The sequence below is a fragment of the Pristis pectinata genome, chromosome 8 (genome assembly GCF_009764475.1).
Source record: "Pristis pectinata isolate sPriPec2 chromosome 8, sPriPec2.1.pri, whole genome shotgun sequence".
Classification (NCBI taxonomy): domain Eukaryota; kingdom Metazoa; phylum Chordata; class Chondrichthyes; order Rhinopristiformes; family Pristidae; genus Pristis; species Pristis pectinata.
The window spans coordinates 2,181,724-2,209,274 of record NC_067412.1 but is presented as its reverse complement, the minus strand read 5'-3'; the positions used below and the strand labels follow the sequence as shown (position 1 = coordinate 2,209,274).

The window sequence follows — 27,551 nt, the reverse complement described above, 5'->3', positions numbered from 1 at the left end:
AATTATTTACATACATCATAAATAAGAACTCAACTCCAATTTTTAAAAGATGTAAACTATATGCTACAGAATACCCAGTGGAAATATCTGCCAGAAAGCCTTACCATCAATCCTTAGTTTAGTCTAGAAGATTAAAGTGAAATAACTTGATAGTTAACACAGAGGAAGGTTTTCCTAAAGGAACAACATATCAGAGAATTATGGTAATTTTGACCAGCAAGGAGCTAGAAAATTTACATTAACCCACTAACAATATCTAGTGTTTGCTGAACCCAAGGGCACACACATCCAAGAAATTATTTTCTATAAGGACGACCTGTTCTTTAGGCATAATACATTTGCAGAGCACGTGTAGTCAGACTATTCTGCTTTAGCAAACACTTGCTGTTTGCCATGGTGCCATTATTGTGCCAAAGCTTGGTTAGCATAAATTTCTGACTTTTCAGAATCAAGCAGCCAAAGACAATGCAGCAATAGCCAAAAAGAAACTACTGACAGTACCTTGAACACAAAGCATTCTCCTGTGCCAAAATAGCTCAATTTGTTTCCTTGTCGTCTTCTTTCTCTCCAGTCTGTTGAAAGGTAGGCTCCACAGACCTGTTAAAGCAAGGACATAATGACAGTTACAGCCAGGACCCACCAGATTTCCAATAACCCTAAATCCAAGTGATGACACGAGCCTGTCTAGCTCCTTCCTGAAGTCCATTTAGAATTTTATTTTCCATTGCCCAGGGCATTGATCTGCACCACACTACTTGGATCCAATCTGTAGACTTTCCATAATTACAAACACTTCACAGAATGGTAAGAGCACAGGAGGCAGCCATTTGCCTGTGGAATCTGCACCAGCTCATGATTGTTTAGAATTCTCTACTCAAAGACCTGTGGAAGCCAGGTCATTGAATACATTCAAGGCTGAGAAAGATTGATTTTTGGCTATGGGGGATGGAGAACAAGCAGAAAAGTGGAGCTGAGGCCAAGATTAGATCAGCCACATCTTACTGAATGGCAGAGCTAACTCAAAGGCCAAATGGCCAACTTCTGCTCCTGGAGGCACAGGAGACTGCAGATGCCGGAATCTGGAGCAAAAAACAAGATGCTGAAAGAAGTCAGCAGGTCAGGCAGCATCTTGTGGAGGGAAATGGACAGTCGATGTTTCATGTCAAGACCCTTCAACTGGACTGAAAGGTAGAGGGAAGCTAGCCAGTATAAAAAAAAATGTGAGGGGAAGGGGTGGAGATGGCAAGCAATAGGTGGATCCAGGTGAGGTAGGGTGATAGGCAGATGGAGGAGGGGAGATTGGACATAGTGACAAAAATTGTGAGGAGATAGGTGGAAGCAAAAAGGGCTCAACGTGGTGGAATTTGATAGGAGAGGAAGGTGGAACATGGAATCAAGCGAGGGAGATGGGGAAGAAAGATGGGAATCAATGGGGGGAGGGGAAAGAAACAGGATCATGGGGATGGATGAGTGTAGGAAGAACTGGGTAGATTAGGAGAAGGAAAAAAAAGTTAGAGGGGGAGTAGTTCCCTGAAATAGAGAATTCAATGTTCACACCGTCGGGTTTGTCTTACAAACCAATCGTACAGGTCAATTCACTACACAGTGCAGTTACATTGAGTCAGTACAGAGTGCATTGAGGTAGTACAGGTAAAAACAATAACAGTACAGAGTAAAGTGTCACAGCTACAGAGAAAGTGCAGTGCAATAAGGTGCAAGGTCACAACAAGGTAGATCGTGAGGTCAGAGTCCATCTCATTGCATAAGGGAACCGTTCAATAGTCTCATCACAGTGGGGCAGAAGCTATCCTTAAGTCTGGTGGTACGTGCCCTCAGGCTCCTGTATCTTCTACCCAATGGAAGAGGAGAGAAGAGAGAATGACCTGGGTGGGTGGGGTCTTTGATTATGCTGGCTGCCACACCATGACAGTGAGAGCTAAAGACAGAGTCCAAGGAGGGGAGGCTGGTGTCCGTGATGCCCTGGACTGTGTCCACAACTCTCTGCAGTTTCTTGCAGTCCTGGGCAGAGCAGTTGCCGTACCAAGCCATGATACATCCAGATAGGATGCTTTCTATGGTACATCTTTAAAAGTTGGTGAGAGTCAAAGGGGACAAACCAAATTTCTTTAGCCTCCTGAGGATGCCACAGTGAATTGAACGCAGATGCTTGGCAAAGTGGTCACCTAGTTTGCGCCTGGTCTCACCGAGTGGAGGAGGCCACATCGGGAACACCTGAAACGTCGACTGTCCATTTCCCTCCACCAATGCTGCCTGGCCCACTGAATTCCTCCAGCATCTTGTTTCTTTTAATTCCTGCTCCTTATTCTTAAGTTCTTATTTTCTCCAGTCTGCTCCTACAGAATCCCAGTTCTCTGGAATGAGGATTCTCATATCCACTGCATTTCCTGGTGTAAGTTCCATTACCTGCTGTCAGACATTGCTTTCTCTGCCAACACTAGCACTTGCAGTTTCTCCCTGGGTTGGCAGTCATCAGGGTACCCGTATCTATTATCTTGACACTTAACTGTTTAGAGCTTTTCTCTGTCAAGAACCCGACCCCAAATTGGTTGAGCTGATACTTCTGTCCTGCTTTGTAGATCTTTCCTCTTCGTGTTTTATTTACTACTGGCACAATGTCACAGTACCTCTTGGCTTCAAAAAAAAAATCAACCACAATTCCAACTATAACATCCAACATGTTAAACATGCCACCTACCTCAGCCTCTGATGTTTTAATGAGAATGATGGTTGGTTCATACCCCTCACAATGAGCATAAAATCTGAAATTTAAAAAAAAAGCTCACTTAAGCCTTCTTAGATAAAACTGTGCCTTAATTTTGTAATCTTCAGGGTGTTATTCTCAATGTGTACTTCCAAACTAGATTGAGTGTACACATTCAGCAAATTGAGCAAGTTGACTCTGCAAAGCAGTTGTAAGTGGCAGTCCCTAACATCCAATGCTGTAGAAACTCCACGTGAACACTCTGACAGATTTCATGGAACTGGAGCATAAAACTGAGTCTGAAGCTCACAATCCACTACATTGCTTTTGGCTGGGAAGGTTGGAAGAGATCCAGCAACACAGAACTTTTATTACCTGGCTTTACTAGCAGAGTGCACCAATCTGAAAACAGAGGCAGAGTGTTCATTTAAGAGGACACAGCTCTAGCACTCCCTTATCACCTAATTTCAATTACAGTTTAAGTTATAGCCTTGAGTCCCAAATTGGGCTTGAACCATAATCTTCTGATTCAAAGGCAAAGTACCTTCGTTTCCCTCCATTATTTTCACAGCTCTCATACCTGTTGTCTTGGTCTGAGTATTTTCTTTTTAGAAAAACATAATTTGTGCAGGGCTCTTGGAATGAGTCAAGAAAGGGTTCTATAAAAGTGGAACTCAGACTAGGCACAGAGGTGGAAGATGATGAAGGAGAGAACTCGGTTCCTCACAATTTAGATAGCGATTCTCATTATATAGCTCCTTAGGCCCAATATGTCCATGTTGACTGTCACCTGAGGGCTTAGGAATTTATGATGGGAAAGACTGATGTTTAATGGGAATGTGCATATGATTTCAGTACTAGTAAGTTAGAGAGTTTTCTCATGTAGAACACAGTGTTCAACAGCTTCCTTGGCCATATTTTTAATCACAAGCCTTGTCCATCTTGTCAAACACACAGGAAACAACAGTTTGTTTGAAATTATACAAAAATCTTCTGATAATTTACCTGTTCAAACTATAACCATGGTCCACAGTAGTGAAAATCAATGTTGGCTGGCAAAGTGCAAATCGTTCTGGGATCCATGACCAAATCTCTCTCATCTCCTTTGCACTGACAATATTAGATTTGAAATTTTCAACATTGACAGCTAGATGGATATTATGTCTGCAAGAAATCCATAAAGAAGGTCAAGAAAACACAAAAGGACTGGATCAGAACCTTTGATTAATTTATTATATAGCTGGATACAGCACAAAAGTGAACAGCAGCCCAGCACCACCAGAATCATATTTAAATTTTTAACAGAGAGTGTTAAAGGCCACATGACACCTATTGTGTTGCATGCAAGACAAAGCCAATGATTCACCTGTGCCACCATTGTACAAGCTCTAGTATATCCATAGCAATACCCAAATCAAATTTTTGCTGAAAACTTAAGCCGTTGCAAATATTCTGCACCTGTGCAAAAAACTGGAGAATTGTGCCTTTCAAGAGTTAAAACCCTTTAATACTAACTTGTTTTTGATATACTGTTCCTGCGATAATTCTTCAAATGTAAAATTACTGGAAAAAGCAATAAGACTTTTTTTTAAGTTGACAGAAGAGACCATTTATTCAATCTCTACATTTCAACAAATTTAACCTAAATAATACAAGAATCTGTACTGGGATCTCTGCTGCTTGTTGTATATATAAATTATTTGGATGAAAATGTGGTAGGGTGGCTGAGTAAGTTTGCAGATGACACAAAGATTGGTGGCGTTGTGGATTGCATAGAAGATTGCCAAAGGATACAGCGGGATCAGTTGCAGATACGGGCGCAGAAGTGAGAGTTTAATCGGGGCAAGTGCAAGGTTTTGCACTTTGGGTAATCCAACATAAAGGGAGAGCACACACATAATGTCAGGATCCTTAACAGCGTTGATGAACAGAGGGAACTTGGGGTCTAGGTACATGGCTCCCTAAAAGTGGCTGCACAGGTTGATAGGGTGGTAAAGGCAGTATATGGCATGCTTCGATTCGAGACATTGAGTTTGAGCCAGGAAGTTATGTTACAGATTTATAAAACTCTAGTTAAACCTCATTTAGAGTATTGTGTTTAATTCTGGTCGCCTCAATCTAGGAAGGATGTGGAGGCTTGGGAGAGGGTGCAGAGGAGGTTTACCAGGACGCTACCTGGTTTGGATGACATGTGCTATGAGGAGAGGTTGGACAAGTTGGGGCTGTTTTCTTTAGACCAGCAGAGGCTGAGGGGAGATTTGATAGGTTTATAAAATTAAGTTAGGCATAGACAGGCAGCATCTTTTTCTCAGGATTGAAATGTCTAGTACTAGAGGGCATGCACTTCAGGTGAGAGCGGGAACGTTCAAAGGAGATGTGCAACACAAGTTTTTGTTTTGCAGAGAGTGGTTAGGGGCCTGGAATGCACTGCTAGTGGTAGAGGCAGATAGCATAAAAGCATTTAAGAGACTCCTAGGTAGGCACATGAATATGCAGAGAAGGGAGGGATATGGTCAATGTGAGGGGAAGAGGGATTAGATTAATTAGGAGTCATCGGTTTAATCAATTCGACACAACATCGTGGGCCAAAGGGCCTGTCCTGTGTCGTACTGTTGTATGTTCTATAATATAAAGTAGGGAGTGGTGCGTTAATTCAGAAAGGGAAAAAATATCCTGTCGTCAATAACATCAGTCCAAATGACCTGCAAATCTTTTGGTTCAAAGTAGCTCCTACATCCTATTTAAGTGCCGGTTTCACAGAATCAGGTTTAAAATGTAATGCCATTTCAACATTCTTACCCTTTGCATTCTATAGCTGCTCTCTCTGCAAAGGAACTTTTACACCAGTAGCTGATATTTGAACCATTTGTTGCCTTGGCAATTGAAAGAGGAGAAATACAAGGACCCCAAATAGAACTGGTGCATTACTACTCACATGGAGAGGATATCAGTGCCCTTTCTTTCTCTGGTTAGGACTCCCCCGCCCCCCCCCCCACCCCTCAAAAAATTTCACAAATACTTTGCAAATCTCTCATGACTACAATAAGTTTTATTCCTTCACCTCTTTTCCTGCTTTTTCAACTCACCATCAATAGATAGTGAAAAGCTGCCAAAACACAAAGAGATCCAAGATAAATAGACAAAGCACCACTTTAGTTAACTGCTTTGTCACAGTTGGATTTGCATGTTCTCACTTGAAGGTGGCTAGGGTGATTGTTAGAAATGCAGTGGCACAAAGTCTGCAAAAATGGTCTGACACATGAAATTCAGAGACAATGGGTTGGCAACTTTGGCACCTTACCAAGACATCGGTTGTGAGCTGGCTTTCATAACGTTGGACAAGGGAGGGGGTGGAGAGAAATGATTGAACAAATTTATACAACAGGCACATTTTCACGATTTCTCCTTCAAGTGTGAGAACTGGGGCCAGTCCCGTTCAGAACAGTGGCAATTAATAGCACAGGTAAAGGATGAGTTGTCTCAGATTCAAGGGCAACATAAAGGTGGCTTGGAAACAGTGGCCCAGCGACTGGGGCAAGGCAACGTGATGAACTGAATATTTTGTATGTTTGCAATATAAAATAATACAAATACACTGGCAACATAAACATACAGTTGTCTGCAGCACTCTGGACCACTATTTCCAATTTAACCTCCAATCTCCATTCTTTTCACATCATGAATTTAAGGTATTATCCACCTAGCACCAACATGTAATATCCCAAGGTGCATTTTCCTGTAAAGTAAAATCAGTGAAGACCAACTAGTTTTTTCCCACCCTTCCTCCTCCTCAGGGGTACTGAAGCCAAATGTAGCACCACTTCTCCCGCTCACCCACCACCCATTACCAAGTTGGATGATCAAGCCTGTTAGCTAGCAAATAAACATGGGACACCTTTGATCATACTGCTCAGGGTCAGACCAGGCAGTGGTTGGACTTCCTTTGTAAACCCTAGCCAAGTACCAAATGAATTGGCGTGAATATGCAGGAGTGAGGGACAACAGAATTCCCAATTTTGTACAGAAAATTCTTTCCATAGCCTACCTTTCTCTGTAAATCGGACATCGAGTACGTAGTTTAACAGGAACAAATTTGAATGCCATAAAGAGCACAGACGTAATGCAGGAAAGAAAGAAAAAGTAGATCAGCGTAATTCCCACATCCCAGAGGAAAAGAACATGCTTCTGCTCACTAAACACAACAATGCAAGCTAGAATGCAGTAAACATTAAAATAAGATCACCATTTAAATAGATCCTACCCTGGCTCTGTGCATCGTAAGAGTTTATTGAATTGTTCTAAGAAATCTCAATCAAAAAATATTTAAATGGACTTTTTTCTTAGCATTCATTGTATTTAATTTTTGCACCACCAGCTATATTAATCTTCCTACCTTCTGATGTGGCTGTTCATTCTTCTAAGTTTCAGAGTAAATTGGTTTACTACTGTCACATGTACCAAGGTACAGTGAAAAACTGTTTTGTATGCCATCTGTACAGATCATTTCATTACAACAGTGCATTGAGGTAGTACAAGGGAAAACAATAACAATGCAGAATAAAGTGTCACAGCTACAGAGAAAGTGCAGTGCAAGCAGACAATAAGGTGCAAGTCCATAACAGATAAGATTGTGAGGTCAAGAGTCCATTTTATCATACTAGGGGACTGATCAAATAGGCCTCGTCTGCGTAATCTCTTATAGATTATACCCCCGACATCCCAAAAACCAAACTGGCAAACTTTAGATGCACTCCCCCTATACTGCAAGTATATCTTTTCTCAGGTAGAGTCTTAGCAGATGCAAGACCTTCTTCTGAATTGGGCTAGGATGGAAATATTTTTATACTCTAGCCTATTGATGGAAAAGAACTGACGTAGATTCTGATTGCGGATAGCTTTTTGCCCACGACAGATATCTTTGGCATTATCACAGAACTAAACTGAATACACGTTCTTTTTTCCAAGTAAATATAAAACAGTGCAATGCATCTTTGTTGTAAAGAATGAGGCAAAATAAAAAGACAGGTTAGCTCTAACTGTGTAAAGGTGAGTGCAGGACACTGCTTAGGCTGAACATACTGGCAGAAAAGGGGCAATGGCTCTGTGCACAATGTTGTGACAGTGCAAAGATCTGGTGCTGCCTAATTCAGGCATTTTCGGCTCTGCAGAATAATCAGATGACACATGGTGCTGTCAGAATTGCAGTTTAGGTGGAAAGTGACCAATGCTATGGGTTTAAATCCAATGCAGGAACATTTAAAAACAAATAAAAATATGAAAGGAATTAGATTAAATTTTGTGACAATAGACTGCCAGGTGACACTGGAATCCAGCACACTGATAGGTGATCACGCAAATTTAGAATATGATTAAGATTCCAAACCATTGTTAGAGGCCAGTACATAAAAGTCATGGGGGATACATGTTTCAGACCGAGCAGAGGACAAAATCAAAGGCTTAAAATGGAACCAAGGATTATAGAGTAAATAAATTCACATCAGTGAATAGGAAAAGCACATTAGAGAACAAGGGACAGAGGGAAGAAGAGTTTGGTGGAGGGAGAGAGAGAGCAGGGGCAAGAAAGAAATAAAAGGTATAAGGGAGCAGCAGGAAGGGAAAAGCATGCAACAGTCACCTCAATCCAGACACAGCCACTAGGAGGTGCTCAAAATCAATCCAAAGACACTCAGCAGTAGGGCACATCTCTCTCCATGATTAGCAGCTCAGCTTCACTTGGTGCATCAGACAAAGCGGCTACTGCGTGCAATTTATGCCAGCATGCCACAAAACCGAAGTGAACAAGCTTGTTGAAGCTGGGACAGGAGAGTGAATCACTGTACAACTGGGGCCTTATATAATCAAGATCTCTGTAGTTTCAAGTCAAACTTCCAAAAAAAATGTGGAGCAGCAAACAAACCGCTGAAAGAATTTAGCATGTCAAGTGGCGTCTGTGGAGGCAAAGGGATGGTTGACATTCCGGGTCAAGACATTTCATCAGGAATGCTGCAGGGTCTTGATCCGAAATGTCAACCATCCCTTTGCCTCCACAGATGCTGCTTGACCTGCTGAGTTCTTCCAGCCGTTTATTTTTTGCCCCACATTCCAGCATCAGCAGTCTCTTATTTCTCCATCCCGAAAATGTGGTTTGGATACTTTGTCAGTCTTCAATTAATAGTTATGGATAGAATCTAGAATCAAAATTAACTGAAAATTTTGCCTACAAGGCATTTGGGAGAAAATATTTAAGTAGCGAGCTAGGTATCACAATCCTGAGGTTAAAGTAAGTTTCAGATTTAAAATATTTTAATCCTGCAATAAACCAGATTCAATACCTCTTTTGATTTACAGTGATGCCTTTTTTTTTCAGTGCTTTCTCATTGGCATCTTTGAGCAAACGGAGCTCTTTCCTGGAGAACAGACGGATGGAAAATGCCTTCTCCAACAGCTTCTCAACTGAGATGTGCTCATTGATCCCCTGGACAAAGTTCTGAATGTCAGCTCGAACGTTGGCAGATTTCCCAGGCTGTTTGGTTCTGAATTTGTGGAAGAACTTGAGGAGGGCCAGTGCTACCCTGTACAGGACCTTACACCCTTCAACAAAGAAGATATCCAACACACGGGCTGCATAGTTAAAGGGTAGGTCTCCAAATATCCATCGCAGCCAATCAGAGTAAACCTCTAGTACGTCCTCTGAAGCACTCACAATCAGCTTGTGAGCACCCTGGCAGTATTTATTGACTAGGTCTCCGAAAGTCATGCAGGAGGACTCGTACGCCAAAAAGGTTTGGTCAAAGAAATGTTTTGTGCGGTCATTGCAGGCCAGGAGACGGCATACCTTTTCGAAGCAGTCTGCTTCGTCTGCACTATAGTGCAGGAGCAGCGCCACAATTGCTGGAAGCACAGGACAGAAAGAGATATCTGGAAACTGGCTGGAAATACACACCACGATCTTTCTAACTGCACCAATTCCATCCACGTTCAGGCAATAGCTTGGGATAGTACTGCCATCCACAAATTCTGGCAGCGATAATGTGGAAGTGTTTCTTTTCCCAGTGATTTTCTCCACAATATCTTTGTACACCTCAGCATCTGGAGTCACAGTCCTACAAGGGACAGCTTTGATGATTTGCTCATAGACTTTGCCTCTCAGTGAGTGGCTCTTCGCCCAGTAACCTTGCCTGGCAAATTGCTTTAACAAGTTGTCATCTATGAAGGCTGGCACCACAGGACAGTCCTTCTCTACATCGGTCATCTTGTCCCAGGCCACAAACTGATTTGCGGCCTGCAAGTCAGTCACGGGCAAGGACTTCATTGATTCTTCCATTGCAGTACAGGAAGGGTGGAGGATTCAGTCTTCAGGGATGATGCATGTTTTCACTGCTGGCCAAAAAATAAAAATTAGCTTTTTATGTCCACTACACCAGTAACATTGAAGGACGACATTACATAAGAACATAAGAAGTGGGAGCAGGAGTGGGCAAGTTGTCCCCATGTGCTTGCTCTGCCATTCAGCAAGACCTTGGCTGATCCATTCTTGCCCTCAACACCACTTTCCCACTCTCTCCCCACGTCACTTAACTCCCTGATGAAAAACTATGATGCTGGAGGACCTCAGCAGGCCAGGCAGCATCCGTGGAGAAAAGCAGGCGGTCAACGTTTCAGGTCAGGACCCTTCTTTTGTCCACCTATCACTGCTCTGCTTTTCCCTCCTATATATTGGAAGCCCAATATATAGGAGGGAAAAGCAGAGCAGTGGGTGGACAAAAGAAGGGAGGTGGGGTGGGCACAGGGTGGTGATAGGTAGATGCAGGTAAGAGATAGTGATGGGCAGGTGCGGGGGAGGAGGGGGGAGCAGATCCACTGGGGGATGGGTCAAAGGTAAGGACGGAGAAAGCAAAAAGGGGGTAGAAGGTAAGAGAGATTGGCTTGGAAAGAGAAGAAAAGAAGCATGGGTGGGGGGGGGGGGGTTCATGCCATTAAGTTGTAAGGTTTCAAGATGGAAAATAAGGTGCTGTTCCTCCAGTTTGTGCTTGGAATTGATCCAAGGGGACGTTGCTTTGTGGATCCAGAACTAGCTGGCCCGCAGAAGGCAAAGAGTGGTTGTTGAAGGGTCGTATTCTGCATGGAGGTCGGTGGCCAGTGGTGTACCTCAAGGATCTGTTCTGGGACCCTTACTCTTTGTGATTTTTATAAACAACCTGGATGAGGAAGTGGAGGGATGGGTTAGTAAGTTTGAGAATGAGACAAAGGCTTGTGTTGTTGTGGATAGTGTGGAGGGCTGTCAGAGGCGGACATAGATAGATGGAGTTCAACCCAGATAAGTGTGAAGTGGTTCATTTTGGTAGGTCAAATATGATGGCAGAATATAGTATTAATGGTAGGACTCTTGGTAGTGTGGAGGGTCAGAGGGATCTTGGGGTCCGAGTCCATAGGACGCTCAAAGCAGCTGCACAGGTTGACTCTGTGGTTAAGAAGGCAGATGGTGTATTGTCCTTCATCAACCATGGAATTGAATTTAGGAACCGAGAGGTAATGCTGCAGCTATTTAGGACCCTGGTCAGACCCCACTTGGAGTACTGTGCTCAGTTCTGGTCACCTCACTACAGGAAGGATGTGGAAGCCATAGAAAAGGTGCAGAGGAGATTTACAAGGATGCTGCCTGGATTGCAGAGCATGCCTTATTAAAGCAGGTTGAGGGAACTTGGCCTTTTCTCCTTGAAGCAATGGAGGATGAGGGAGGACCTGATAGAGGTGTATAAGATGATGAGAGGCATTGATCGGGTAGATAGTCAGAGGCTTTTTCCTAGGGCTGAAATGGTTGCCACAAGAGGACATAGGTTTAAGGTGCTGGGGAGTAGGTACAGAGGAGATGTCAGGGTTAAGTTTTTTCACTCAGAGTGGTGAGTGCGTGGAATGGGCTACTGGCAATGGTGGTGGAGGCAGATACGATAGGGTCTTTTAAGAAACTTTTGGATAGGTACATGGAGCTGAGAAAAATAGAGGGCTATGGGTCTCTAAGGTAGCAACATGTTCGGCACAGCTTTGTGGGCCGAAGGGCCTGAATTGTGCTGTAGGTTATCCATGCTACTATGTTTCAATCCTCTGGCACCACTCCTGTAGCCAGGGAGGATGCAAATATCATCGTCAATGCCCCAGCAATCTCTTCACTCGCTTCCTGTAGTAATCTGGGGTACATCCCATCCAGTCCCGGGGACTTATCTATCCTAATTTTTTTGAGAAGCTCCAACACTACCTCTTTCTTTACCTCAATATGCTCCAGCACACTAGCTTGTTCTACGCTGACCTCACATCGTCAAAGTCCCTCTCCCTAAAGAACACTGAAGCAAAGTATTCATTAAGGACCTCCCCTACCTCCTCTGCCTCTAGGCATGTTTCCCCCTTTATCCGAGCAGTCCTCCCCTCATTCAAAGGATGAATAGAACCTTTGAGGTCCTGCGTTTTAGCTTCATTCCTAACTCCCTATATTCCCTCTTCAGGACCTCATCCCTTTTCCTATCTATGTAGGATAGGAAAGATTCCCTCTCATTTTCTCCATTCCAATGAGAGCAGACCCAACCAGCTCAAACTTTCTTCACGTCAGCTCCTTCATCAGAGGAATTAACCTAGTGAACCTAGTCTCTCCACTGCCAGCAGATTCTTCCTTAAAGATGGATAATATTAAAACTGTAAGCCATATTCCAGGTGTGGTCTTGCTAGTGTCTGTGAAGTTCCATTAAAATGTCTCCATTGTTAAACCCCATGCTGTTTGTAATACCCACTTTCCATTAATCTTCCTAATTACTCACTGCATCTGCAGACTAACATGTTGTATTTCGTATATTAGCACCCCAAGATTCCTTTGTACTGCACTTTGTTTAAATAATAGTTTGCTTTTTCATTCTTCCTTCCAAAATAGAAAGCTCACATTTTTCACATTAAACTCTTATCTGCATCCCTTCTCAGGCTCTTCATGTCCTCCTTACAAATTCCTGACTAAACCATGTTAGTATCATTAGCAAATTTGGCTACAGTACATTTGGTACTTCCATCCAAGTTATCTGTACAGATAATAAATAATTGAGGCCCCAGCACTCATCCCTATGACACCGCACTGGTTACTGATTGCCAATCTGAAAATGATCTACTTATCCTGATTCTTTGTTCTTGTTTCCTTTATCCATGCCAATATATCACCAACCCCCTCCCCACCAAATCTCTATGCTCTTATCTTGTGCAGTAATTTTTGTGGCACCATATGGAGTGTCTTCTAGAAAGCCAATACATTACATCTACTGGTTCCCCTTTACATGGCCCATCTATCCTCAAAGGACTTGAGTAAATTTGTCAAATACAATCTCATTTTCATAAAATGTTAATTCTGCTTGATTATCTTATGATCCTTCTACATAGTCATTTTATTAAATACATGACAAATAGAAGGCTCTAGCAATATGGAATGTATACAGAAATAGACTGGGACAGAGGTCTCAATTCAAGAGAAACTCAGGATGCAGCCTGGAAGCGGCTGAGAGTTATGAGAGGCATAGGGTAGAGTCAGAGTCTTTTCCCCAGGGTAGAAATGAACACTGGGGGACATGGGTTTATGGTGAGAGGGGGAAAGTTTAAAGGAGATGTGGAGGGCAGGTTTTTTTTAACTACAAAGAGTGGTAGGTGCCTGTAGTGGACTGCCAGGGGTAGTGGTGGAAGCAGATATGGTAGTGGCGTTTAAGAGGCTGTTAGATAGACACATGAATATGCAGGGAATGGAGGGATATGGATCATGTATAGGCAGAAGAGATTTAGTTTAATTCACATCGTGTTCGGCGCAGACATTGTGGGCCAAAGGGCCTGTTCCTGCACTATACTGCTCGAAGTTCATTCCTTAACTTCAATTCAGCTTTATATCTTTAAACACATGGTGACCTTGCTGTTCTTAAACTAGCTGCCAGGTTTGTGCACACAAGAGTGCCTACACCTCAAATCAAACCAATTAATTGCAGTGCACATTAGAACATTAAGAACTTCATTCATCCTTCATCACAGCAAGCTATTTTGTTGCACCAACATATGAAGAGTACTCTGTGCAAAATTACCAAGGGCAACTGAGCAAAGATGCAAGTAGTAAAAGTGGCCAAATAGTAAATCTTTCTCCTTTAATTTTGTTTTTATAAGGTGGCTTTTTAATGCTTTGAACAAGTGTGCAAATTTGATCAGTCCCTACATCAATAATTGGTAGCATCAATGAGCAGAGGACTCTCTCCCTTAATGCTGCTTGATTTGTTAAGTGCTTCAAACTTTGTTGTTATTTTGGATTTCTCACATTTGCAGTTTTTGCTCCCATATAGATCAACAAGGGAGGATAATTTTTTTTTACCACAAAAAAATTTGGCAAAGTCTCTAGGTTCAAAATAGAAGTCTCTAGGTTCAAAATAAGCAAAATATACTCATGTGGTTTTATGCACAGCCAAAACAAAGACTAGCAATAGTGCCACTGTTTCAGATTGTGAGATTGATGAAATTTCACCACCCTGTTAGTGTTTAAGAGTCAACACACAGTGTGTACAAACCTCTCAGGCTGGATCAACTGACAATATCTGGAGATCTTTATTCCAAACAATTACCTTCTACTCACTATAAATAAACTGGTGTTAAACTTTGAGCTCATTAATATCTAGGTCACAGCACCAAAGATAGTGACAACTTTAAGTACATCTGTAAGTGGAATAACTGTTTCAGTCTGAAAGATGTTTAAAAGCAAGCATATAAACTTATCCCCTTTGTTCCTCCATTATTGCAATTCTACAGAGTTCAAACTTCAAGGCTGAGTTCTGCGTGTTGTGATTCAGACATGTTTAAAACTGATTGGAGCAGGTTACATTACATGCTCTGGGAATATTTGTTCAATGGATTTCTCTTCCATTTCCAGCGTCAGGCACCAAGTTTTCATTATGATCCTCTGTTTACTAAACACCTGCAGCAGTCTTTTCAATTGCTCTGCAAGAATATGCACTTTCAGACAGCAAGGGCCTGTGTTTGTTGCCTTTCCTGTGACTTCCACTAATCTACAGATGCTGTTGGCTTAAACTGGACTTATTTGGGAGCATCCCCAGTCCTCATTAAAAATGGCCAGTCCTCGTGCACCCAGAGAGTTAGTGGAAAAAAATTGGTTGTAAAGGCCATCAGTGTCATCACCACCTTATAACAACTTGATGTCTAACCAGCTCAGTGCATGTTCCAGGCTATGCAATCAGGAGCAAGAATGCTAGCTGGTTCCACAACACACCCCAGGAGCTAAAAATAAATATCCTGGACCAATCTATTTTAATGGGAAGATTATAGATAGAGTCAGAGTACTACATTACAGAAACAGGCCCTTTGGCCCATCTAGTCCATGCTGACCTGATCTTCTGCCTAGTCCCATCAACCTGCACCCGGACCACAACCCTCCAAACTCCTCCTATCCACATACCTATTCAAACTTCTCAAAACCTGCCAGCCTTGCCTTTTATTCTAACAGGAAGATAGTTTGTGTACTCTCAATATTTCACTTTTGAAAGCCTCCCACTTACCAAGCATCTCTTTGCCAGAAAACAGTCCACGCCTGCCAGATCCCTTCTGATGCCATCAAAATTGGCCTTACTCCAATTTAGAATCTCAGCCCGAGGACCAGTCCTATCCTTTTCCACAATTACTTTGAAGCTAATGGCATTGTGATCACTAGAGCCAAAGTGTTCCCCTACACACACTTCTGTCACCTGCCTTGTCTTGTTACCTAAGAAGAGATCGAGTATCACATTCTCTCTAGTTGGGACCTCTACATATTGGTTGAGAAAACTTTCCTGAACACATTTGACAAACTCTATCCCATCCGATCCCTTTACAGTATGGGAGTCCCAGTCAATATGTGGGAAGTTAAAATCACTTACTATCATAACCTTATTTTTCTTGCAATTGTCTGCTATCTCTCTACAAATTTGTTCCTCTAAATCCCACTGACTATTGGGAGGTCTATATTACAGTCCCATTAATGTGGTCATCCCTTTCTTATTCCTCAGTTTCACCCATATTGCCTCAGTAGATGAGCCCTCCAGTATGTCTTCTCTAAGCACTGCTGTGATATTTTCCCTAATGCCACCCCCACCCTTTAATACCTCCCTCTCCATCATGTCTAAAACATCAGAACCCCGGAACATTGAGCTGCCAGTCCTGCCCCTCCTGCAACTAAGTCTCACTGATGGCTACAATATCATAATTCCACATGCTGATCCATGTTTGAAGTTCATCTGCCTTACCTACAATACTCCCTGCATTGAAATAGATGCATCTCAGAACATTAGTCCCACCATGCTCACCAACCTGTCGATTTCTGTCTTTACTTGTAGGCCTTACATCTACAACCCACAGCCACTCCACTTGCTGCCCTGCCACTCTGGTTCCCACCCGCCTACAACTCTAGTTTAACACCCCCCCTCCCCCACAACTCTAGTTTAAGCCCACCCACATCCCCCTCCCTGAGCAGCACTAGCAAACCTTCCTGCAAGGATATTAGTTCCCCTCCAGTTCAAATGCAAACCATCCTGTTTGTACAGGTCCCACCTGCCCTGGAAGGGAGCCCAATGATCCAAAAATCTGAAGTCCTCCCTGCTGCCCCCATCTCCTTAGCCACATGTTAAACTTCACTATCTTCCTATTTCTTGCCTCACTAGCACATAGCACGGGTAGCAATCCTGAGATCACCACCCTAGAGGTTATGTCTTTTAACTTAACACCTGGCTCCCTGAACTCACTTTGCAGAACCTTGTTACCCTTCCTGCCTATGTCATTGGTACCGATGTGGACCATGACTTCTGGCTGCTCACCCTCCCCCTTAAGAATGCTGTGGACTCTATCCGAGATGTCTATGACCCTGGCACTTGGGAGGCAACGTACCATCTGGGAGTCTCATTCTCGTCCACAGAACCTCCTATCTGTTCCCCTAACTAATGAATCCCCTATCCCTACTGCACTCCTCTTCCACCCGCTCCCACCACCTTCCCTTCTGAGCCACAGAGCCAGACTTTCCACTGTGGCTTTCCTCTGGTAGGTTGTTCCCCGCTCCCCCTTCCAACAGTATCCAAAACGATATACTTGTTTTTGAGGGGAATGGCCACAGGGGTACCCTGCATTGACTGCCTATCCCCTTTCCCTCTCCTGAAGGTCACCCAGCTTGATAGAATGGCTTGCTCTTAATGTAGTGCTTCAGCTCCAGTGTGGTGCAATAATATGGTGCTAGTGACCAAAACATAGAGAATTCCCTTAGATGATCCTCCCCTTTGTCTCAGCAGGCAACACAGCAATAGTAACCAGATTTACAACACTGCCACACTTGTCATGTGTCAGGAAATCTTTCAGCCTACACAATCAAAGCAGCTTCTGGGTTGTTGGTTGACGAACAACCATCTACTGACACTGGGAGAAGGATGGGGACAGAAACATTAGTGAGATACCGTTTGGAAGGAACAGCCATTTTCCTCTTGCTCAAAATACCAGATGTCAGGCAGCATCTGTGGAAATGGGAACAGAGTTAATGCTTTTGGTTAAATACCATTGGAACTGGGAAAGGGAGAAATAGACTGCAGATGCTGGAAATCTGGATCAACACACAAAGCTGGAGGAACTCAACAGGTCAGGCAGCATCCATGGAGGAAAATGAACAGTCAGCCCAAAACATTGACTGTCCATTTTCCTCCATAGATGCCGCCTGACCCGCTGAGTTCCTCCAACTCCTTTGGGTATCGAAGGGAGAAAACAAGTCAGTTTTAAGTTTTGAACAGAGAGGGTGGGGGATAGAATGAAGGAAATTCCAAACAGAGAGGCCAAGGTTGCCCAGGTTACCCTGATGTTTATTGCTTTGCTTACGTAGCCCCTGTATTTATATGGCTGGTCCAGTTAGGTTTCTGATCATTAGGATTAACCCCCACCGCAACAGTCAATTGATGATGACCAACTTGGTAATGGTAACGCCATTGTATATCAAGGGTAAGTGTCGGACTCTGTCATTGGAAGTGGTCACTATCTGGTATTTTTGTGACATGAATCTTACTTAACCTCCCATGCCTGACTGAATTCGAACTGTTTGACACAAGGGACTACATAATATGTAGAGGATAACTTTGAAATCAGACAATGAATGTGAGTCATTATTCATTACACAAATGAACATCAGCATTGATGATAGCAGTACCTAGAACTGCTTCAGGGACAAAAATAGATTTTAATCATGGGAAGTTTGAAAAAAAAGCAGAAATATTCTTAACAAAATGAAAAGCAGTAAAGGAAATAGCTATAGATTGCACTGCATGCTGCCTGGAATACTCCATTGCCTCATTCAACATTTCCTTATTCTGAAACTTTATCTGGAAAGTCCATGAGTACACCTCGTACATTTGGCAGATCATGCCCCGCAAAAGAGATTCTGCTGCCTCAAGCTGAACAAGTTATGATCCAAGTCAACTGGACACGCTGTACCTCCACAGAAAACTAAGCCAAGTCAACACTGCTCAGGCATAAAAAAGGAATGTCAACAGTTACATTTTGATAGCTATAGAAAAGACCAATATCTCGGATTATCACCAATCTGTGTGGACTGCAGAACAAAACACAATGCATAATAGCACATTAACCACATTTCAGTAAAATAGTTCTTAGATCATGAGTATTGCTGACAAGGCTGGTCTTTACCTTCTATATCTGATTGCAGAAACCTAAATGGCCCTTGAGAACCAAAGAATAGGAAGCTGAGGTTGCCATACAACCCCTCAAAACTGTATCATCAATGAATAAGATCACTGCCGATTTTGTGCCTGAAGTCTAATCTCCTGTCTGATTCCCCCACATCTCTTAATTACCTGACATCTTGGTCAGCATAGATGAGTTGGGCCGAAGGGCCCATTTCTGTGCTGTATGACTATCAGGTAAGAACATTCCAATCACTGCAGATCCACAGCCTTCTGGGGCAAAGATTTTGAATTTACTGGTGAGGGGGTTTCTCATCTTTAACCTAAATAGTTGATTGCTGATTCTCATCCCTAGATAATGTATTTGGATTTCCAGAAGGCATTCCATAAGGTGCCACATGAACAAAGGCCCAACCAGTTCCCCTCCATCAGCACCATCATCCACCTGGCAGAACTTGCTTGTACCCTCAACAACTTCTCTTTTGATTCTTCCCACTTTCTACAAATCAAAGGTGTAGCAATGGACACTTGCATAGGCCCCAGCTGTGCCTGTCTTTATGTTAGCTATGAGAAACAGTCTTTGTTCCAAACCTTCTCTGGCACCCCTCCCCAACTTTCTGCACTACACTGATGACTGCATTGGTGCTGCTTCTTGAACTCACCAATTTTATCACCTCTGCCACCAACTTCCACCCTGTCCTCAAATTCACCTGGACTATGGCCGACACCTCTTTTCTGGATTTCTGTCTCCATCTTAGGAGACACACAATCCTCTGATTTCTACAATAAACTTACAGACTCCCAGGGCAACCTCAACTGCAGCAATTCCCACCCTGTCTCCTGGATGCCACCCCCTTTCTCAGTTTCCCTGTCTATACTGCATCTGCTCTCAAGTTCAGACTTTCCCCACTTGGACTTCCAAAATTTCCTCCTTTTAGAACATAGATCATTAAAGCAGAGTACAGGTCCTTCGGCCCACGATGTTGTGCAGACATTTTATCCTGCTCTAAGATCTATCAAACCCTTACCTCCCACATAGCCCTCCATTTTTCTATCACTCATGTGCCTATCTAACAGTCTCATAAATGTCCCTAATGTATCAGCCCCCACAACCTCTACCGGCAGTGCGTTCCACACACCCACCACTGTGTAATATCCTCATAAGACATGCACTCCTATCCAGGCAGCATCCTGGTAAATCTCCTCTGCACCCTCTCTAAAACTTCCACATCTTTCCTATAATGAGGTGACCAGAACTGAACACAATACTCCAAGTGAGGTCTAAACAGTTCTAGAGCTGCAACATTACCTGGTGGCTCTTGAACTCAATACCCTGACTAATGAAGGCCAACACACCATATGCCTTCTTAACAACTCTATCAACCTGTGCGGCAACCTTGAGGGATCTATGGACGTGGACCCGAAGATCCCTCTGTTCTGCCACACTAAGAGACATGCCATTAACTTTGTATTCTGCCTTCAAATTCGATCTTCCAAAGTGCATCACTTCACACTTTTCCAGGTTGAACTTCACCTGCCACTTCTCAGCCCAGCTCTGCATCATATCAACGTCCTGTTGTAACCAACAGCAACCTTCTACACTATCCACACCACCACCAACCTTTGTGTTATCTGCAAACTTACTAACTCACCCTCCCACATCCTCATCCAAGTCATTTATAAAAATCACAAAGAGCAGATCCCTACGGAACACCACTGGTCAATGACCTCCAGTCAGAATAAACTCCAGCTACAACCACCCTCTGCCTTCCATGGGCAAGCCAATTCTAAATCCACACAGCCAAGTTTCCCTGGGTTCCATGCCTCCTGACCTTCTGAATGAGCCTTCCATGAGGAACCTTATCAAACACCTTACTAAAATCCATGTACACCACATCCACTGCTCTACCTTCATCAATGTGCTTTGTCACATCCTCAAAGAATTCAATTAGGCTCGAGAGGCATGACCTGCCCCATCACAAAGCCATGCTGGCTGTCCCTAATCAGCCTATACTACTCCAAATGCCCATAAATCCTGTCTCTAAGAATCTTCTCCAGTAATTTGCCCACCACTGAAGTAAGACTCACCGGGCTGTAATTCCCAGGGTTATCCCTACTCCCTTTCTTGAACAAAGGAACAACATTTGCCACCCTCCAATCATCTGGCACTACTCCTGTGGCCAGTGAGGATGCAAAGGTCATCGCCAAAAGGTGCAGCAATCTCTTCTCTTGCTATCTACATCAATGGTGCGGAGGTCGAGAGGGTTGACAGCTTCAAGTTCCTGGGAGTGAACATCACCAACAACCTGTCCTGGACAAACCACGTGGATGCCATGGCCAAGAAAGCTCACCAGCGCCTCTACTTCCTCAGGAGGATAAAGAAATTTGGTTTGTCCCCTTTGACTCTCACCAACTTTTACTGATGCACCATAGAAAGCATCCTATCTGGATGTATCACAGCTTGGTATGGCAACTGCTCTGCCCAAGACCGCAAGAAGCTGCAGAGAGTTGTGGACACAGCCCAGTGCATTACGGACACCAGTCTCCCCTCCTTGGACTCTGTCTTTACCTCTCATTGTCTTGGTGTAGTAGCCAGCATAATCAAAGACCCCACCCACTCGGGACATTCTCTCTTCTCTCCTCTTCCATCGGGTAGAAGATACAGGAGCCTGAGGGCACGGAGCACCAGACTTAAGGACAGCTTCTACCCCACTGTGATAAGACTATTGAACAGTTCCCCTATACAATGAGATGTCTATGACCTATGACCTCACAATCTACCTTGTTGTGACCTTGCACCTTATTGCACTGCACTCTCTCTGTAGCTGTGACACTTTACTCTGTACTGTTATTGTTTTTACCTGTACTACCTCAATGCACTCTGTACTAACTTAATATAACTGCACTGTGTAATGAATTGACCTGTAAGATCGGTTTGTAAGACAAGTTTTTCACTGTACCTCGGTACAAGTGACAATAATAAACCAATACCCATACTAATATATCCCGTCTGGCCCCAGTCACTTATCTATCTTAATGTTTTTTCCAAAAGCTCCAGCGTATTCTCTTTCCTAGCGTATCAGCCTGTCGTACGCCATCCTCACAAACGTCAAGGTCTTTCTCTCTGGTGGATATTGAAGGTTGACCTTGCACCTTATTGCACTGCACTCTCTCTGTAGCTGTGACACTTTACTCTGTACTGTTATTGTTTTTACCTGTACTACCTCAATGCACTCTGTACTAACTTAATATAACTGCACTGTGTAATGAATTGACCTGTAAGATCGGTTTGTAAGACAAGTTTTTCACTGTACCTCGGTACAAGTGACAATAATAAACCAATACCCATACTAATATATCCCGTCTGGCCCCAGTCACTTATCTATCTTAATGTTTTTTCCAAAAGCTCCAGCGTATTCTCTTTCCTAGCGTATCAGCCTGTCGTACGCCATCCTCACAAACGTCAAGGTCTTTCTCTCTGGTGGATATTGAAGCAAAGTATTCATTAAGGACCTCACCTACTTCTTCTAACTCCAGGCATATGTTTCCTCTTTTATCTCTGATCAGTCCTACTCACACTCTAGCCATCCTCCTATTCTTCACGCACGTGTAGAATGCCTTGGGGTTTTCCTTAATCCTACTCGCCAAGCCCTTCTCATGCCCCCTTCTAGCTCTCCTAAGTCCATTCTTAAGCTCCCTCCTGGCTACCTTGTAACTCTCCAAAGCCCTGTCTGAACCTTGCTTTCTAAACATTAGGTAAGCTTCTTCCTCTTGACAAGATGTTCTACATCTTTTGTCAACCATGGTTCCTTCACTCTACCATCCTTACCCTGCCTCAATGGGACAAACCTATCCAGAACCCCATGCGAGTACTCCCTAAACAACCTCCACATTTCCATTGTGCACTTCCCCAAGAACATCTGTTGCCAATTTACGCTCCCAACTTCCTGCCCAATAGCATCATAATTCCCCCTCCCCCAATTAAATACTTTCCATACCGTCTGATCCTATCCCTCTCCAAGATCAAGGAGTTATGGTCACTCTCTCCAAAATGCTCTCTCACCGAGAGATCGAAACCTGATCAGGCTCATTGCTTAGTACCAGGTCCAGTATGGCCTCTCCTATAGTCAACCTGTCCACATACCGTGTCAGGAATCCTTCCTGGCCACACCTAACAAACTCTGCCCCATCTATCCCCTTTACACTGAGGAGGTACCAATCAATACTAGGGAAGTTGAAATCACCCATGACAACAACCCTGTTATTTTTGCACCTTTCCAAAATCTGCCTCCCGATCTGTTTCTCACTGTCTCTGTTACTATTGCGGGGGTCTGTAGAATACTCCCTTTCTACAGCTGTGATACTGTCCCTCATCAGCAAAGCCACTCCCACATCTCTTTTACCTCCGTCCCTGTCCCCTTTGAAACATCGAAACCTTGGAATATCCAGCAGCCATTCCTGCTCATGACAGCCAAGTCTCTGTAATATCCACAACATCGTAGTTCCATGTACTTATCCACGCTCTAAGTTCATCAGCCTTGTTCCTGATACTTCTCACATTAAAATAGACACACTTCAGCCATCCAACTGACTGCAATTTTGCCCTTTCAATTGCCTATCCTTCCTCACAGTCTTAGAAAGATGGTTTCCCTGTGCTGTAGTTGATGGAGCCTTAACATGCATTTCCTTCGTTTTCTGCATGTCTGCTCTTACCACCTCCACCCTTGCTCTAGACAGAATAGAGACAGAGTTCCCCTTTCACTCCACTAGCCTCTGCATCATATTCTCCTTCACCTCTTCCACCAACTCCAACAGGATCCCATTACCAGTCACACCTTCCCCTCTCCCCCACCCCTTTCTCCAAGGACCACTCTCTCCATGACCCCCTGGTCCACTCATCTTTTCCCATCCCTCCCTGTTGCCTGGCACTTTCCCCTGCAAGCATAGGGGGTGCAATACTTGTCCCTACACTCCTTCCTCATTAACATCCAGGGATCTAAACAACCATCCCAGGTGGACGTCTTCCAATCTGGTCCATTGCACTTGGTGCCCATGACATGCCCTCTTCAACACTGGTGAGACCAAGCATAGACTAGATGGCCATTTTGCAGAGCACCTGTGCTCTGTTCACAATTGCCATCTTGAGCTTCTGGTTGCATGTCATTTCATCTCCCCTTCCCCTTCCTACACTGACTGGTCTGTTCTCAGCCTTCTTCATTGCCACGGTGAGGCCAAACTCAAACTGGAAGAACAGCATCTTATATCTGTCAGGTAGCCTACAGCCCAATGGTATGAATATTGAATTTTCCATTTCAGCTAACCCACTCCCAGTGTTCCTTTCCCACCCCACCACTCCACCCAGGGTCTCTCTCCCTTTCAAATTCCCCCACTACCCCCCCAACATTGCCTAGACTCCACCCTACCTCACCTGGTTCTATCAGTCTATCACCCAAACACCCATAACCTGAATTTCTTTGTTCACCTTTCCTATCTCCTCCCTCATCTGGTTCCATCTATCATCTCACCTTTACCTGGTTTCAGCTATCACCTACCTGCCTCTGTGTCACCCCTCCCTCTCAGAATTTTATACTGGCCTTCTTCCCTCTACACCCTCAGTCCTGGTGTAAATTGGTAAATTGGTTTATTATTGTCACATGTACCAAGGTACAGTGAAAAGCTTTGTTTTGCATGCCATCCATATGGATCATTTCATTACAACAGTGTATTGAGGTAGTACAAGGGAAGACAATAACAGAATGCAGAATAAAGTGTTACAGTTACAGAGAAAATGCAGTGCAGGCAGACAGTAAGGTGCAAGACCATAAGGTAGATTGTGAGGTCAAGAGTCTATCTTATCGTACTAGAAGTCCATTCAATAGTCTTACAACACCAGGACAGAAACTGTCCTGAGCCTGGTGGTGCATGCTTTCAGGCTTTTCTATCTTCTGCCCGATGAGAAGGGGGAGAAAAGAGGATGTCGGGGGTGGGGGGGGGGTCTTTGATTATGTCAGCGCCTTAACCGAGGCAGTGAGAAGCGTAGACAAGAGTCCATGGAGGGGAGGCTGATTTCCGTGACATGCTGGGCTGTGTCCACAACTCTTTGCAGTTTCTTGCAGTCTCGGGCAGAGCAGTTGTCATACCAAGCCATGATGCATCCAGATAGGATGCTTTCTATGGTGCATTGATAAGAATTGGTGAGGGTCAAACGGGAGATGCCACTTTAGCTCCTGAGCAAGTAGAGGCACTGGTGCACTTTCTTGGCCATGGCGTCTACATGGTTGGACCAGGACAGGCTATTGGTGATGTTCACTCCAAGGAACTTGAAGCTTTCAACCCCCTCAACCTCAACACTGTTGATATAAACAGGGGTATATGCACCGCTCTTTAGGGCCTCGACCTGAATCACTGACCATTCCTTTGCCTCCATGGATGCTGCTTGACCCGCTAAGTTCTTCCAGTCATTTGTTTTTGCTCCAGATTCCAGCTTCTGCAGCATCTTGTGTATCCTTGTTCTTCTTCTTCCTCAGTTTTGATGAAGGGTCTTTGACCTCAAACATTAAATGGTTTCTCTTTCCACAGAAGATGCTTGATGGCTGAAATCTTCCAGCAATTCTATTTTGGTTGCATTCACAAAAGAACTGGCTCTAATTTTTAGGCTTTGTCTCTGGTCCTTAAATCTCCAACCCATGGCAAATGATTCTATTAAATACCTCCAATACCCTGAATGTTTTGATATACAAATCATCCTACCCTTTTCATTTCCAGCAAAACAAAGCTAGTTTGTATAATCTCACCTTGTAATTTAACCCTTGGAGTCCAGGTATCAATCTGTTTAAGTCTGCACTACAGTATCCACAAAGCTAATACATCCTTCAAAAGGTGTGCTATCCAGAATTTCTCAAGTGTTTCAGATGTAGTATAACCTGGGCTTTGTACAGTTGCAGCACAAGATTTACCCTGCGTGTATGGAAAAACACGATGATGCTGGAGGAACTCAGCAGGCCAGGCAGCATCCGTGGAGAAAAGCAGGCAGTCAATGTTTTGGGTCAGGACCCTTCTTCAGGACTGAAGATAGGAAAAGGGGAAGCCCAATATATAGGAGGGAAAAGCAGAGCAGCGATAGGTGGACAAAAGAAGGGAAGTGGGGTGGGCACAAGGCGGCGATAGGTAGATGCAGGTAAGAGATAGTGATAGGCAGGTGTGGGGATGAGGGGAGAGCAGATCCACCGGGGAATGGGTCAAAGGTAAGGAGAGAGGAAAAAAAAATAGTTGGGAAAAAAAAGAGGCTAGGAAAGGGAAGAAGAGAAGCAGCATGGGGGGGGCGGGTGGAATTACTTAAAGTGGGAGAATTCAATCTTCATGCCACCTAGATTGCAGCATCTGCAGTCCCTTTCAACTAGATTCCAGCACCTGTAGTCTCTTCACCCTGTATTTTAGGTTATAAATAATAGCAGTCTATTAGTCTTTTTGATTATTTTTGTGCCTACCTGTGATAATTTAACGATGTACATGGTCTCCTGTGGTTCTAATTATTCAGCTTTCAACATTAGGAAAGGACTTTTCTTGTCCCATTTAAGTCCAATGTGGATGATCTCATATTTGACTATATTAAAAAATATTTGTCATACTTTTATTCATTCACTTAATCTATTAAATGCTTCTTCATATTATTTTCAAGGTTGTATGCAGAAATAGACCAACTTACTTGCCCTCCAAATTCCCTTCCCATGGTAGGAAATACTTGTCAACTCAACAGGTTGAAATTGGTTGAGGACTCACCATATAGGCAATACACAAGAAAACAGGACATAGAACACTACAGCACAGTACAGACCCTTCGGCCCACAATGTTGTGCCGACATTTTATCCTGCTCTAAGATCTATCTAACCCTTCCCTCCCACATAGCCCCTCATTTCTCTATCAGTAATGTGTCTAAGAGTCTCTTAAAAGTCCCTAATGCATCTGCCCCCACAACCTCTGCTGGCAGTGCGTTCCATGCACCCACCACACAAAGTGTAAAAGAAAACTTACCCAACATCCCCCTTATATCTTCCTCCAATCACCTTAAAATTATGTCCCCTAGTGTTAGCCGTTGTCACCCTGGGAAAAAGTCTCTGACTGTCCACTCAGTCTATGCCTCTTAACATCTTGTACACCTCTATCAAGTCACCTCTCATCCTCCTTCTCTCCAAAGAGAAAAGGGGCAGGTCTCATCTCCTCTTCTGAGCCAGTTCCCCATTGTATTGGTTTATTATTGTCATTTGTACCAAGGTACAGTGAAAAACTTGTCTTGCATACTGATCGTACAGGTCAATTCATTACACAGTGCAGTTACATTGAGATAGTACAGAGCGCATTGATGTAGTACAGGTAAAAACAATAACAGTACAGGTTAAAGTGTCACAGCTACAGAGAAAGTGCAGTGCAATAAGGTGCAAGGTCACAACAAGGTAGATCGTGAGGTCATAGTCCATCTCATTGTATAAGGGAACCTTTCAATAGTCTTATCACAGTGGGGTAGAAGCTGGCCCTGAATTCCCTAATCTTTCAAAAATTTCTCTATTTTCTCTTTAGATACCTCATAGATATATTATCTTTACCTAAAGGACCATTATTATCATCCTGGCACAGGCATAATGGAGTTGTTAGCTAATCATTGCAATTAACACCTACAGTATCTAGTAGTATACAAGAAGCCCAGACATAAGATGAGGAAAACTTTTGCGGCAGATTTTTCTGAGAACTATTGATCCATCCATGTTAACACCCAGACAACTTTTTGGTGCCTCTCATCTGTACTAGCAAAAGGCACAAGACAAACCTCATTTGTTGCATAAAATTCTGAATGAGAGCAAAGATCCTCCAATTTAAGGTTTACCCTTTGCCAATGCAAAGGATGTGCACCTGAAAAAGCCACCTGCTTGATACTTTCAGCCTCTCATGAACACCAGAATAAGTATGTAAAATTCATTACTTAAGTTGTAAGTCGATCAAGCTCTATATTCCATGCTCTACTCAGCCTTTGCTGAACTTTTTTTTGAGGAGAAGAAGCAAAACTGATATGATCATCTGAATGATAGGTCCAAATTCTTAAGTGTGCAGGAGACATGGA

General features: G+C 43.5%; 1 protein-coding gene across 5 annotated transcripts in view; it reads right to left on the bottom strand.

Moving 5' to 3' along the window:
* tbc1d24 (TBC1 domain family, member 24) overlaps positions 1–27,551 on the bottom strand; it is a 50,161-nt gene that overhangs the window by 8,578 nt on the left and 14,032 nt on the right. For 2 of the 5 annotated variants that reach the window (XM_052021173.1, XM_052021177.1), the window contains exons 2-5: positions 9,055–10,099; positions 3,728–3,886; positions 2,717–2,780; positions 502–597 (exon numbers count right to left, since the gene is read on the bottom strand). In XM_052021173.1, the coding sequence (XP_051877133.1) occupies positions 502–597; positions 2,717–2,780; positions 3,728–3,886; positions 9,055–10,046 (1,311 nt within the window). In that variant the 5' untranslated portion in view covers positions 10,047–10,099. Of the gene's footprint in view, positions 1–501; positions 598–2,716; positions 2,781–3,727; positions 3,887–9,054; positions 10,103–17,208; positions 17,266–25,925; positions 26,001–27,551 lie in introns of those variants that run through there. The other 3 variants (XM_052021174.1, XM_052021175.1, XM_052021176.1) reach the window with 3 other exon arrangements.